The sequence below is a fragment of the Daucus carota genome, chromosome 9 (genome assembly GCF_001625215.2).
Source record: "Daucus carota subsp. sativus chromosome 9, DH1 v3.0, whole genome shotgun sequence".
Taxonomy (NCBI): Eukaryota; Viridiplantae; Streptophyta; class Magnoliopsida; order Apiales; family Apiaceae; genus Daucus; species Daucus carota.
Genome location: NC_030389.2, coordinates 4820759 through 4836755, shown reverse-complemented (window position 1 = coordinate 4836755; position 15997 = coordinate 4820759). Strand labels below are relative to the sequence as shown.

Here is a 15997-nt window from a genome sequence, read left to right as displayed (position 1 = left end):
TAACTTTTTTAAAAATTTTCTTTTTCTGAATAAAATTTTAAACATTAAATTTTTATTCGAAAAAATAAAATCTTAAAAAGATATAGAAATGTACTTGATAGGAGCATTAAAGTGCGTTTCACATTCCCGTCCCCCAGGTTAAGAATTGAGAGGGACTGAGGGAGTAATATATATAACTTTTATGTATGATTTTTAACATATTTATGTATAATATATTTTATCATTTTTTTTGACAAAAAGTGGATAATAAAACAAATAACTGAAACACAGCCGACAAACCCTCGAAATATCAATTACAACCTGATTAATAAACAAAAAAACGAGCTAAACATATAGCCACTTGTTTTTCTGATCGCTTAACAAATAGAATATTTAAATTTTTTTAAACTAAAAGTATTACAATGAAATCTCGAACACTCCAAGCTACATCAATTGTGAACATAGTAGTAATGCAATCGACCTACACATAAGCAACAACATCTATAACCCAATATTCGGAATTATGAGTTATATCAACTAATATTGAATCAACAAATGACCCCAAAACATGAACAATTTTATGTCTTGAAAGGTAAGCTCTTGCGATATTTTGCAATATTCACCACCGTGTCATATTTGATACAAGCCTGGTTAGAAACGTTACCGACACCCATAACAAAACACACAGAAATATCAAAACAAACACAAACTTCCTAAAAAGATGGGCACGACCTTGATGACAAGATACTCTTAGATCTTGATTTTATTGATAAAACTGATAAATACGATACGAGATGAGATGAGATGGAAGAGCGAAGATGATGAACAAGTAGAAAGGACGAAGAATGAAAAACGATGAAGTAGCGGCTAGAACCTTAGAGTCGACTCTCAAAACTGGAAACCCTAATTTATTGTTTCTACCATTTTTAGTTACATTAGCAAATAAATCTTATTTTTTCTACACTTTAAAATTTTTAAGATATGATAAAAATAAAATTGTATATTGTAATCTTTTATATCATAATAAATATTATAACCACTTATTTTTGTCGGACTCAATAATTTTTGGTATTTTATAATAAACTTAACGTACTTTTAACCTCTAGGATGTGTACCGATGCTGGCTAATCTTTGGTATTTTATAATTATGATTTAATTTATAAATTTATCTTACTCATATTTTATACGTTGATTATAAATGTCTGAAATCAAACTTTTCATTTTGTCAAAAATAAAAAGATTTAAAGATAATTTAACAATTATATTTGAATGAGAACAAAAAATAGGAATATAGAAAAAGTAGTTATGAATTTTATAATGAGAATCATTTTGACAAAACATTTTTTATTATTCAAACATAAAAAAAGAAAGCATATTATATTTAAATACAAAAACCAACTTCTAAATGATTTATAACATCAAAAATATGACTTATATATATTTAAATATTGTACATGAATATCTTCTATTATTATTTAAGCTTAAACGTTTATCAAATAGCAAGATATAATGTTTCAAATTTATTCTGCGGCATTTAGAAATATAAAAAATAAAACTCATATATTAATTACAAAATATGCTTCAATTTTATATTTACAAAACCTCTATTTATTTTATTTAGAGGCATAAAAGAAACACTACTTAAAAAGCCTGCTTCTATTTAATTTAGTACAATCGAAAGCTTAAGTTTTATTTTTATGTAAATACTATATAAAATATTTTAATTATTATATAATCTTAACTATTTATTAAAAAATAAGATCTAATAGTTCATATATATTCATGGGTACTGTATGGAATAACCAAATTAGCCTCATTAAATTTATTATATATAAGGGTATAATTTTAATATATATATTTAACTATAACCGACACTCCTTTAAACATCAACATAAAATACATTTCTCATAATTATTTATTAATAAGTTATTTGACAGTTTAAATTATTAGAAATATATTTAATGTGTCTAATAAATATTAAACTATAAATATTTATTCATTATTTAAAAAATATATTATTCTAATATATATATTATGAATTACATTTTATCACAAGAGCTACAAGTTAGTAAAATTAAAAGATTAATTCTAAAGTATCCCAAAAAAATAATGGAATAAATATCGTGAACTACTTTATCATGATTCAATAGGATATACAATTAAAATATCGAAACATGACAAGTCGTCCAATTCAAAACAACTAAAATCCCAAAACTCCTTATTTTTCATAGTTTAGTCAACCCAACAACCTTCAAATTTTTTATCATCAATATTAATTTATTTATAATTATAAATCTATATATACAAGAATCAATGAACATTAATATTAATTTTTTTTTACGAAAAGCGAAGAATTTAATAAATAACTGAAACTCAGTCGGGACAAACCCTCGAACTGTCAATTACAACCTGATTAAGAAACAAAAAACGAGTTAAACATATAGCCGTTTTGTTTTCAGATCGCTTAACAAATAGAATATTTAAATTCTTTAAATTAAAAAGTATTACAATCAAATCTCGAACAATCCAATCTACATCAGTTGTGAACATAATAGCATCGAAATTGACCTTCACATAAGCAGCATTTGTAGCCCAATGTTCAAAATTATCAGTTACATCAACCGATATTGGATCAACAAATGACCCCAAAAGATGAACAATTTTATGTCGTGAAAGGATATTCACCATCGTACCATATCTGATACAAGCCTCATAGATTACCCAAAATATCATGTAACTCCTTAGAAACATTACCGAGACCCATAACAAAACACAAAGAAACATCAAAACAGACACAAACATCCCAAAAAGATGGGCATAACCTTGATGACAAGGTACTCAACAAGAACTCACCCAAAAAAATTAGATCTTGGTTTTATTTATAAAACTAATAAATATGAGATAAGATGGAAGAATGAAGATGATTAATCAGTAGGGGGTGAAAGATGAAGAGCGGAGAAGTGGAGGTTAGAACTTGGAGTCGACTCTCAAAACGGCAAACCCTAATTTTGAGAGAGAACTGCTTTTTTAAGGTTTATCAGTTTATGAATATTTAAAAATAATATTAATGTATTTTTAATAATATTAATACTAATCTTTAAAATTCTGTAACACATTAATTTAACCCGGTCTTGACACCCAATTAACACAGTGGGAACTGGGAAGGAGAAGAGGACATTTGGCTTGAGAAATGCATGTGAAGCTCTTACAAAACTAATCAAACTTGAACAAAAGTCGTTGTTGAGATTCCAAACACAAAATCAGCAAAATGATTAGAAAAAAGTAAAATGTTCTTGCAGATAAGAAATGCCTATGATTAGCTACGACTTGCAATTATGGTGAACCGTATTTACATAAAATAAACAGTTCGACGTTACTTTGTCTTTTCCTCCGATTTCTTTTGGTAATTAACTCTTTGATTGCCAGCTTAGAGCCATAGCCATATTGCAATATATATATTAAATTAAATAACTATAAATCTATACTATACTATAATAAGCCAACATGGGTATAATTTGTAGTCGTACAAATTTTTGGTTTGGTCACATTGATTTGGTGATTCACTTTCTAACTAAAAGTCTGTTGCACGTAGAGTTCTCATAGTCTTACATCTCTAAACAGTTTGATATACTACAAGATAAAAACTCCAATTTTATTCTTTTAAATATAATTTATAATTAGTTAATACTAATCACTAATAAAATGATATTAAAATTAAAATTATATATAATAAATTCAAAATAATATAGCCTCCCGTGCTTTGCACGGGTTCAAGGCTAGTATTAGTTAATTATCCAGAGCATCTTTACTTTTGAACACAAGACCTTAGCTCTACCAACCCCGAATAATTATAATAATTTATTTATTAATTAAAAAATAAATCCTGCAATATAACAAATCAATATTATATACGGGAGGGATTAATATATTTACATGCATGTATACGATATAGCCTACACCCACAAAGTCACAATAATAGGGTGGTCTTCTATCATTTCTAGAACTGGAATACGGACAAGTTTTCTCATCAATTAACCTGTTCCCGACGGCTACACTTATCTACTAATTGTGCTCAATAAAACCTAATTAATTATTAAAAGATTTTTCGAAATTTTTTATATGCGCATTTTGTAGTTGTGATCCTCATCAATTGAAAACTAATTTATCAGGCAATTTTTGGGGAATCGTTATTATATACTCCCTCCGTTCCAGTGGGGTGTATACGTTCACTGTTTGCACGCATTTCGAGGCTTCAAGAAAATATAATTGTATAATATTTTTTGAAAATTTTCTTTTTTTGAATAAAAGTTTAGACATCAAATTTTTATTTAGAAAAAAAAATTAAAAAAAAATATAGAACTATATTTTAAAATAGTCTTAAAATACGTGTCAGAAAATAGCGTATACAACTAATCGGGACAGAGGGAGTACACAACGTCTATGTTAATTAGTTAATGTTAATTAGTTAATGTTTCATTACGCGTCGAATTTTGTAGTGTAATGTGACACTGTGACCGGCAAAACCACAGAGTATCTTCAATGACAAAAATTCTCGGCTAAAGGTATGTGATGTATGGCAGCGTACATGAAATTACATGAAATTACAGAAAATACGTAAAATTCCTGGTTCTTCGGTTCTATGTATTCTTTAGGTGTGAGCAGTGTTGTAAATAACGAGAATTGAACTTAGTCAGTGAATGTACCGTTCAGTGATTAATCAGATAATCGGAGATTAATTGGAGTGATTAATCGGATCATTAATCGTAATCAATTTATATTATTTTTTAAATTATATATATATATTAATATAATTATATATTATAAATTTATAGTCATATAAAATCAAAAGATCAATGATTTTTTATAACACAAAACACACCTTTATATACATATACAAGTTCAATCATCTCATATATAAACTTGAATTTGATCGAATCTGCGAAGGAAAATATTGTAAATTTATGTAATTAGAGTTTAGAAGCTAATATTGAAAGAGTGAAATGTAATAAAAACAACTTTAATTTCTGTGTTTTGTCATTTTCGTGCCTTTTGTTTCATTTAAAATTATATTTAAATTTTAAAAAAAAATATTTTGTATTTTAAATTTTTTAAATTCACCGATTTTTTCCGATTAATCCCGACTTTTGATTGATTAATCCCAAGTTTGGCCGATTTTCAGAAAAAAAGATTTTTTTACCGATTAACGCTTAATCGAAACGTTGGCCGATTGAACATCGATTAATCCCGATTAATCCCGATTAATCGCCGACTTTTAGAACACTGGGTGTGGGTAGTGTTCTGAAACCAAACAAAACCAGACCAAACAAACCCAGTATATCCCGCTTAGAGCAGGTTTTGGGTAAAATGTACGCAGACCATGCCCCTACTCATTTAGAGTAAGGAGGCTGTTTCTGTGAGACCCCCGGCTTAGTGCAAGGCAAAGTTTTGTGTGAAATATAAGTAGATTGTACCTTGGCCCATGTTTTCTAACACATGGGACTCACCTCTATCGGCAATGCATCTGTACATGAATGATCTGAGCCGTTGCGCCAAAGCATAACGCCAATATACCCAAAACCTCTTCGCTGCTAATTCATCTATCAATAAATGATCTGAGCTTTATCCTAAAAGCATAACACCAGAACACTCAAAACCCCTGTAAGCCACTAAACGGAGTCTCAAAAACTCTAATACGCCGTCGTTAATCATTCTTATCTAATGTCATATCTCCCGTGAGATTTAGGGCTCCCAAGTCCAAACTCAATTGATCAGACCACGTCCGACGGGGTTGGCCTCTCTTTCTCTTGCCCCGAACCGATAAGCGTTCAACCCTTCGAACTGGGACTGAGTTACATTTATGCCGAACATGTCCATACCAACGTAAACGCCTTATTTTGTTAGAGATAGACTCAACCCCTAAAAGGCGTCGAAAAGTAACATTCGGTATATGATCTGTCATAGTGTTACCACAAATCCAACGCAACATACGCAATTCTACTGTCTCCAGTCGACGCTCTTAAGCCTTTCTCAATGGCCAATACTCAGAACCATATAGTAATGACGGTCTGATTGCCACACGATAAGATTTACCCTTGAACTTCAAAGGTACACTTTTATCACACAACACACCAGTAGCAGCCCTCCAACAAAGCCATCCTGTCAAAATACGATGAGTCACATCCGCTGAAATATCACTATTACTCTGAATGATAGAACCCAAGTATTTAAAGGTATTAGTTTGTGGTACACGGGCCTCCGCGATACATACAACTACATCCTCCTCATGAATCTCCTCACTTAAATTGGCACATAGTTACTCAATTTTAGAACAGCTCAGACTCAATCCATAACTCTCCAGGGATGTACGCCACCGTTCAAGGTTTACATTAACCTCGTTCCGAGACTCAGCGATTAATACAATATCATCGGCAAAAAGCATACACCAAGGTACAAGAGCCTGAATGTCATGAGTAATCACATCCAAAACCATTATAAAAAGCAAAGGACTTAATACTAACCCTTGATGAAGCCCGACCTCAACTGGAAAATACTGAGTATCGCCAACAGGTGTCCGAACACATGTTCCCACCGCTGAATACATATCCCGTATGGTTTGAATATACACTGCTGGAACCCCTCGCGCTGCTAAACATCTTCAAAGAACAGCTCGTGGTACACTATCATAATCCTTTTCAAGATCTATAAACACCATATGAAGATCCTTACGACGCTCTCGATATTTCTCCATAAGACAACGAATGAGATAAATCGCTTCAATGGTTGAACTCCCTGGCATAAAACTATATTGATTCTCCGAAATGGTAACAATTTTTCTAATCCTGCACTCAATAACTCGTTCCCATAGTTTCAGTGTATGACTAAGCAACTTAATACCACGATGATTACTACAACTTTAAGCATCACCTTTATTTTTATAGATGGGAACAACAACACTCAACCGCCACTCACTCGGCATACTGGATGTCCGAAAGATAACATTAAAAAGAGTCGTTAACCAGCGTACACCTTGTTCCGACAAACACTGCCACACCTCAATCGGAATCTCATCTGACCCAACTGTCTTACCTTTACCCATCATGCCTAAAGCTACGCGTACCTCTGCCGAGGTAATATCTTGCCTCGCACCAGCATCATTGTTAGGAACATGAATAATCTCTTGGTTAAATACAATCTCCCTTCCTCGGGCTGCATTAAATAACTCAAAAAAACCTAAAAACCACACTACCATACAAACCTAAAAACCACTATTTCCACTCCCATTTTTGCTATGAGCACTCCAATTTATTTATTTTTATTTTTTTAATTTTCTAGGGGCCCACGCTGACGTGGCAGCAAGCCTATTACTGACGTGGCAGGTCTGCTGCCACGTCACACTACCACGTCAGCACCTGTTGACGTGGCACTGCCATGTCATCTGCCACGGAAGCACATGGAGTCCCCACTACTGAGGTGGCAGATGACATTAGAATGCGTGCCAAACTCTAGTCCCATAAGATAAACTATTTATGGGGACTGAGGGAGTAATAAAAAGAATTTTATCACAGCAAAAGGAAATGGTTAAAAAACAGAAACAAAATCCTCAAACATGATCATGTGTAACTAACAAAAAGCGAAAGCATGCAAGACAAACGAAAGTAAATAGTTAGATGCGTAAGAAATGATGAGAAACAGAATTGACCCTGATCTAGACGACAATAACAAGTCATGAAAATTACACTTCTTGGTAGAAAAACATCTAGGCAAAGCACAAGTGTTTCGTCTTAAATATACAATTATCACCTTAAACACGTTCTCAACTTTGAATATTATACCACAATAGTCCAAGTAATAAACTATTAACCATTTTGATTTATTATTTTTATGGTGTTGTTTATATAATAATACTAATACCCCATCTGTAATTACTTGTCTCATTCTTGTGACATTATGAAGATTCCTTGACCTGAATAATATCCATATTATATAATATACATACCCAAACATCCCATCAGATAATGAAGATTAATTAATGTTTATAGGACCCATATGGAGATACATATAATCTCCATACCTCATCATGCACTCGTGAGCTTATCTTTTTGAGGTGAGAATGAGCTGTTCATCTCAAGTCAACCGTCGACCCAAATTTCTGCTCTACGATTACAGAACAACTCTGACAATAATTTTTATAAAGTTCAGTCTCCGACGAGAGATAGTTACGATGCAAGGATTATCACACCTGATGAGGTTCCTTATTGTTATCCATTTTTGTTAATCGTGTAATATCCGCGATGTTGGGCTAGGTTAAAAGCTCGCTTCTGCATTTAAAAGTTAGTTTCGCTTATCAGTATCGTTTGCGTAAAAATCAAAAAAACCTGCAAGAAGTTGACAATAATGGGCCTTTTTGGGAAGAAGAAGCAGAACCTGCTTCTTGTTTCCGTTTTTTTACCCGTTTGTGTCGATAAGTAGAAGCATTTTTAAGAAGTTAAATATAATAGTTTCTCTCATACCGCTTCTACTTTTTTTCCAAACACTTTATCAACTTATTTACTTCTCACGTATATTCCACTTCTTTAATTTAAGCAAAATGTCACTTTTTTTAATTTAACCCTAACGGCCCCAATAATTTTTATTTGATGGCTTCTATTTCTTTCTCAAATACTTTATTCACTTATAGTCTTACTTGCTTCCAAGTTTTATTTCATTTCTTTACTTTAAACCGTACTTATTATAAACTCAACCAAACGGCCACGACCGTATAATATAATTTAGTAATTTTTTATCCCAGCGTTTTCTTCCGCCGGACAATAGAGATGTTTGATTTAATTTAAAATAAATACATATCATTTAGTATTGAGAACTTATTTATGAATGAAAAGTAATTTTTAATATATATTTTCTCAGGAAAATCAAATTTTTAAAAAAATATTAGTATTTTTAACTTTTAAAATTTGGACTTATAAACCGAAAATTAATTTATAACTTTTTTATACAAATAATGTGAGTAAGCCGTTTTCAATTTACATGACCACAAACACTCAGGCCATCTCCAGCAGTTGTGATCCAAAAATCCAAATTTAGATCACCATTTGATCCAAATTCTGATCCAAATTTCTGACCAACTCCAGCAGCGTGATCCAAATTCTGATCCAAATTACTTTTTGTATATTATATTACATAAATTTTATATTAAACTATATAATCTTAAATTTAATTTTTAATCATTATTAACTGCTTATATAATAATTAATTAATTAATTTAATTATTATTTTAACATTGATCAAAGTATCTCAATATGAAGGAAATGAAGATGAAACTCAAGGATCTCAAATGATATGAATAGCTACGAATAATATTTTGATTATCTCGGTGAAACATAAATAATCTGTTCGACTAAATCAAAATTTGTATTTATCGTACTGTTTTCTAGTCATTTCCTGGTATTGTAGTTATATTTTATGCATTTAATGTACTTTTTTTACAATTTCAATGAAATTTGCTTTTCTATTTTTTTAAGTTTTTACTAAAACATTAATTTTATTAATGATTAATTATAAACTATTATTAATTAAATATTAATAATCACAAATTAATTTTAAGTCCGATAAAAGAAAGATATAGAAATAACAAAATCATTATTTTATAATAAAGTAGGTGATCCAAATTTGGATCAGTGAATAGTGGTGATCCAAATTTGGATCAGTACTATTCACTGATCCAAATTTGGATCACTTTTTGGATCATGAGGAGATTTTGGGGTAATCTGCCTCAAATTTGGATCTTTGGATGGGTTTGCCATCATCAGTCCGCATATAATTGCATGCCTAATCATATGTGATTTCCATAGCTTAATCCGTGCAAGCACAGTTATATTTACTTGGAGTGTTGAGACAGTTATTCTACTCAGGGGCTCAGACCGACACGATACTTATGTCTGGTTTCTGAATAAAATCACTTCGTAAGGTCAAAAAGCCCAATCAAAATTCAATAAGCTTGTGTAGTTGTGGTCAGTACTTGTGAATATACCACTGAGAATAAGTTATGTCAAATTACACATTTATAATACTCGGTGCATATGTATTTATATGGAAAAGAGAATCGACACACATATCTTCCGAGAAATATATCGTTTGACCGTCATAATTGTTGGTTGAAATTAATACAAAAATATACTCCTTCTGTTCTAAAGCAAGTGTTACTTTGATTTTTTGCACATAATCTAAGGTGTAAAAAAACATACTTCCACTCATTATTTTTTAATTTTTTTTTTGAATAAAATATAGATGCTAAACTTTTATCCAGTAAAAAAAATTATGAAAAATAATATGTAAAAATATGTTTTTCTTTCATCTCAAATTACGTGGAAAAAGTCAAAACGACACTTAGAGAGGTGTATTGGATTGGGATTTTAAAGCATTTTTTTGCATTCATGAAATCCGAGGGTATTCGATTGGGATTGTTTGAAATCCATTAAAATCTTGAGGTATTCAATTGGGATTTTAAACTATGCTACAAAATCTAGTGGTATTCAATTGGGATTTTAAATTATGCTTTAAAATCCGATGGTATTCAATTGGGATTGTTTAAAATCCATTAAAATCTGATGGTATTCAAATGCTGATGGATTTTTTTTCATTTCATAAAATGATGGATTTTGTGGCACTCTTCAGTGTATTTTAAGTTTTTTGAAATCCCACCAAATTCAATGGGATTTCGAAGCATTGTACCTAAATCCTATCAACTCTGCGACATTTCATCAAGAATCCGCAAAAAGTCAAAATCCCATACAATCCATTAAAATCCATAGACTAAAACAATGCATTAAAATCCCAATCGAATACACCCCCGTTATTTTGAGAGGGAGGGAATATAAATGTATTAAGTCTAATTATGTTTGAGTCATAATCGGTACTGACAAATATAAGTATATTAAATCTGATCATTTTGAGTCGAAGTAAATATTGAATATAAAATTAATTTTTTGACTTAACAAAGGGATAAGGAATGAAGGGGAGTCAGCTGTGAAAAATATTAATATACTCCTTCCGTCTTTATCATTTCTTTACAGTTTTTTTCACTGCTCGACACGTATTTTAATATTTTTATAAAATATAGTTTTGTTCTTAATTTTGATATTTTCTTCTTGTGTATAAATATTCAAACAACAAATTTTTATTTAGAAAAAAAAAGATAAAAAAATATGTTACATAACTACGTTTTCTGAGAGCATAAAATGCGTGACAAACTCTTGTCCCCCAAGGTAAACTACCTAGGGCGACATAGGGAGTATTACTTTTATCTCAAACTACACTTATTAATTATAGACATAAAATCAAAATATATTTTAAATAAAAGTTCTTTTAATCAATATAAATTCTTATTTTTATAAATAAAAAAAAATCGTGCCGGACATGCCGAGTCGGGTTATGAAGGACGCTTAATTTTGTACTCATGGAACCTCAAAAGTATTATTAGGTGATTGTCAGTTTGTCACAGTTGATCAATTGCGCAAATCTGAGTAGACTAGATTTTGTAGTACATGCATGACTAAACGAAGATGGCGACATGAAAGTTGCAGCCTTTTTCATTTCATCTTTTTGATCAAACCCTACTCAAATTTATATCTACCATATGAAAAATCAACATCCACATTTGAATAATACGCTCTCAAACTATGTTTTACCCAAACGGCTTAATTTCTTTGATGGGTCTATTGTTAAATTACATAATTTCATTCGAAGTGTGACTAATCAGTTTAAGAGCATCCCCAACCATCTAAAACCCTTGACTAAAAGGTGAGTTGACATACTTAAAATAAAAAAATTTAGCCAACAGCTCCAAAAACTCAACTCCAACCATGCGCACCTGTTGTCTATAAATTTAGCCAACCTCCTATGGATGACTAAATTTGTCGAACCTCTACAGGTCTGTAGGAAAATCTGTAGGAAGATTGTACATCATTTATTACCATATTGAACTAATATATTCTATTTTAACAATTTAAAATATTAATAACATACTATTTTTAAATTATAGTCAACCAATATAGCCAGTACCATTGAAGCAAAATGTCTTACAGGTTCGGCAAATATTACATAATGTCTTACAGGTCCAATTTAGCCAACAATTATAACCAACGCCGTTGGAGATGCTCTAAAGTCACTTATTTGACATTACAAGTGTAAACTTCAAACAAAGTTATATATAATATAATTTCAACCAAACAATTAAATCTGACCAGAAAGAATCAAATTACATTAAACCATGATTAGGTTTAATTAAAAATAAGTACATGAATGATGCATGTTCAGCAAGTTGTGGAGTTGGAGTTTATTAAGGGAGGATGAACTTAATTTCTCAACTCTTATTGCCAGAGAAGACAGTGGTCCCAGGTTTATGAATGCGATAAAGTAATCATAACTAATTAATTTCTGATTAGTCACTCAGAAACACATTAGGAGATATCGATAGAAAAGGCCCGTCCGTTTTTTTTTTTATAATAAAAACGTACTTGCATTATTGATATTCAAAGAGATACTTAGTTTATAGTACGTGCAATACATGGGGTCATATAATTATATTAAAAATATTATTTTTAATAAATTTAAAATGATAAGAAAAATACTTTATCAATAATAAACCATAATTTCTAATTAAACAAATATATAATTATATATATTTTTAAATCAAAATTAGTTGTGCAATACTAAATTCGTGTCTCGTATTTCGATCACCCCTTATTTTTGACTTTTGTCCATGTTTTTGTTTAGCATCATTGTTGTATTATTCACGATATCGTTTATTATGAACAATTCTTTGTTAATCTTGGTGTGTAACATATTCTTCCTGAAATCATATGCTTATTTTTATTATTATGCCATAAACATTAACCAAAATTTTATATAGTGATTTTTACAAAATGGAGAGTAAAAGTTGGTGGTTTTTATGTGTAGTGATTTATGTCAAAGAAGACATTGATTGCGAGCCTCTTATTTCATCATCTATTATATACCTAATAGAGCACAATTCACTACATTCACTGAAATTCATTTAAGTGCTATGAGCCTTGGTGACACAATAAAAGAGGGAAATAAGGCCTCTGAGCAAGATAAGGAAAAGATTTTGATTTTTCTCCGCCATCATCTTGATAAAGGCTTGAAAAAAAAAATTGACTATATAAGATCCACAAACTCTTTGGAAGAATCTAAAAGAAAAATATGATCATAAAAAAAAAAAAGAGGAAGTGATACTTCCCGAGGCTCGCTATGAATGGCTTCACTTACGCTTGCAAGACTATAAAAGTGTGAGCGAGTATAACTTTTCAATGTTTAAAATTACATCTCAACTGAGGTTATGTGGCGAGAATATCACTGATAAAGATATGTTGGAGAAAACATACTCCACATTCCCCACCAAATAATATGCTCTTGCAACAATAATATCGTGAACATAGATTCACAAAATATTCTGAGCTTATTTCAGTGTTGCTCCTTGCTGAACAAAACAATGAACTTTTGAGGAAAAATCATCAAGCACGTCCGAGTAGTTCAACACCATTCCTTGAAGTGAATGTTGTGCATGCTCATGATTATGAAAAAAATAAGACTTTTGGACGTGGATATGGACGTGGTTTTGGGCATGGTTGAGATCATGATCACCACAGTTTCTCTAATTTTAAAAGAAATGCTCACCACCAGAAGTGGAGGTGAAATGAGGAGAAACCAAAGAAAAATACGATGTCTCAAAGGGTTGAAAGTACTTGTAACCCATCTTGAGCCACATCTTGGTGACCAAATTTGGTGGTGACGATAATTAAGTCATATATTTAAAAGCCTTGCTTTGCGTATTGAATATAAAAATATTTATGTTCGAATTCTAAAATGATTGCTTGAGTATATATTATGAAATCTCTTTTTGTTTAAATAATTTAAAATATTATATTATCTAAAATATTTATATATTTTTCTTTTGAAGAAATATGGCCAGTAGCCTCTCATTATGTGACATAAAAGATGAATAATCATTTTGTTTGGCAGATAGTGCAACAACACATACAATTTTGAAAAATAAAGCTTATTTTTCGCATCTAACGTTAGCCAAAGCTAATGTCAATACAATATCGGGTGCATCATATATAATTGAAGGCTCCGGAAGAGAAAGTATAATGCTGCCTAATGGTGCATTTTTATTGATTGAAAATGCAATATTTTCCACCCGATCAAAAAGGAATCTTTTCGGTTTTAAAGATATACGCCATAATGGCTATCATATTGAGACGACAAATGATCGTGATAATGAATATTTATGTATCACGACTATAGTCTCAGGGAGGAAGCATGTGATAGAAAAACTCCCATCATATAATTCTGGATTATATTATACTTTCATAAATCCAGTTGAGTCACATATAACTTTTTATAAAAAGTCTGTTGACCCGAGCAATTTTATTATATGTCATGATCGTTTAATCCATCTGGGTTCAACAATGATGCGAAGAAATTATTGAAAATTCAGATGGACATTCATTCAAAGACAAAATTGTTCCATTTTGTCCAAAAAATTTTCACGTGTTGCTTGTTTTCAAGGAAAATTGATAACAAAACCATCTCCCATGAAAGTTGCCATCGAATGCCCAAAATTTTTGGAGCGAATTCAAAGAGATATATGTGGACCAATTACCCCATCTAGTGGGCCATTTCAATACTTTATGGTACTCATTGATGCATCAACATGATGGTCACATGTTAGTTTATTGTCAACTCATAATGTTGCTTTTGCATGACTCCTTGCTAAAATAATTCAATTACGAGAACATTTTTATGATCACAGTATAAAGGAAATAAGATTGGACATTAATGCAGGAGAATTTGCTTCCCAATCTTTCAAAGATTATTGTATGTCGATTGACATTGAAGTGGAGTATTCTGTTGCCCACACACACTCAAAATGGTGTTCCTGAATTTTTCATTAAAAGGCTACAACTAATTGCGAAACCATTACTTATAAAAAAAAAATTTACCAACTACTGCCTAGGGTCATGCAATATTACATGCGACTTCTTTAGTTCGGTTACCGACTTCTTATCATAAATATTCCCCAGTGCAACTGGTAAATGGTCATAAACCAAATATCTCTCACTTGAAAATTTTTGGGTGTGCAGTTTATGTTACAATCCCCTCCCCAACGCATAGAAATGGGACCCTAAACAAGATTACGGGTATATATTGGATTTGATTCTCCCTCGATTATTAAATATTTGGAGCCCAAGACTGGTGATTTATTCATGGCAAGATTTGCCGATTGTCAATTTGATGAGGTAGTTTTTCTTGCATTAGGGGAGATAAGACAATATTTAAAATAATTTTTAAAATATGTACTTATTTTAAAATTTTAAAATATGTTACATCGTTTATTTAAAAATAAATAAATTTTCAGATTCTAAATCTAGATACATATTTTTAAAATTATTTTAAATTTTCTTACATCGTTGTGTGTGTTCAGAAATAATTTCAAAATATAATACATAATTTTTTAGGGGTCACAGTGGGTAAGTTAGCTGTTAGAAACTGATATACACACATTTACCGCTCAAACAGTTAAAGTTAACGGTAGATTTGGACGGAATAGTGACTAGGGGTTACAACTTGCACATGAATGTTAAATTTAGGGTGCATATTGCCACGTTTTAAAATTCAGGCACTAAACTGCGTTTGGAGCAAACCTAGGGGTTACAAAGTGCAATTAACTCTTATTATTATTGTTATTTTAAATTCTACCTTTATCAAAAGGTTATAGTTGGAGCCCTGGAGATCCTTCTGAGGTATATTCTCTTGCATCTTAAAAATGGCATAATTATACTTCTTTTCCACCTCTAGTTAAAGTCATTATCTTGGTGATAAAAATAATGATAATGAATATAATGAATTTTGTATTATAGGGTCAAGTTTATGTAATACACAAAAAGAATGGGTTGTTGAAGTACCAATTATAATTTTTTTAGTTTTTATCATAAATAAT

At 30.9% G+C, this 15997-nt stretch overlaps 1 protein-coding gene across 1 annotated transcript; it reads right to left on the bottom strand.

The window, feature by feature from the left end:
• Positions 1–5995: 5995 nt before the first annotated feature.
• LOC108201113 (uncharacterized) lies at positions 5996–6580 on the bottom strand. Its single transcript, XM_017369417.1, has 2 exons — positions 6371–6580; positions 5996–6181 (listed from the first exon to the last, which is right to left on the bottom strand). The coding sequence occupies exons 1-2, from the start codon at positions 6578–6580 to the stop codon at positions 5996–5998; spliced, it is 396 nt and encodes a 131-aa protein (XP_017224906.1).
• Positions 6581–15997: the final 9417 nt, after the last annotated feature.

Bases quoted from the DNA above. Each gene is read 5' to 3' on its own strand.
- LOC108201113 (XM_017369417.1), bottom strand. From the start codon at position 6,580: ATGTATTCAGCGGTGGGAACATGTGTTCGGACACCTGTTGGCGATACT. The intron at 6,182-6,370 runs GTTAATGTAAAC...TCTATCATTCAG, and splicing joins TCGCTGAGTCTCGGAACGAG to AGTAATAGTGATATTTCAGC.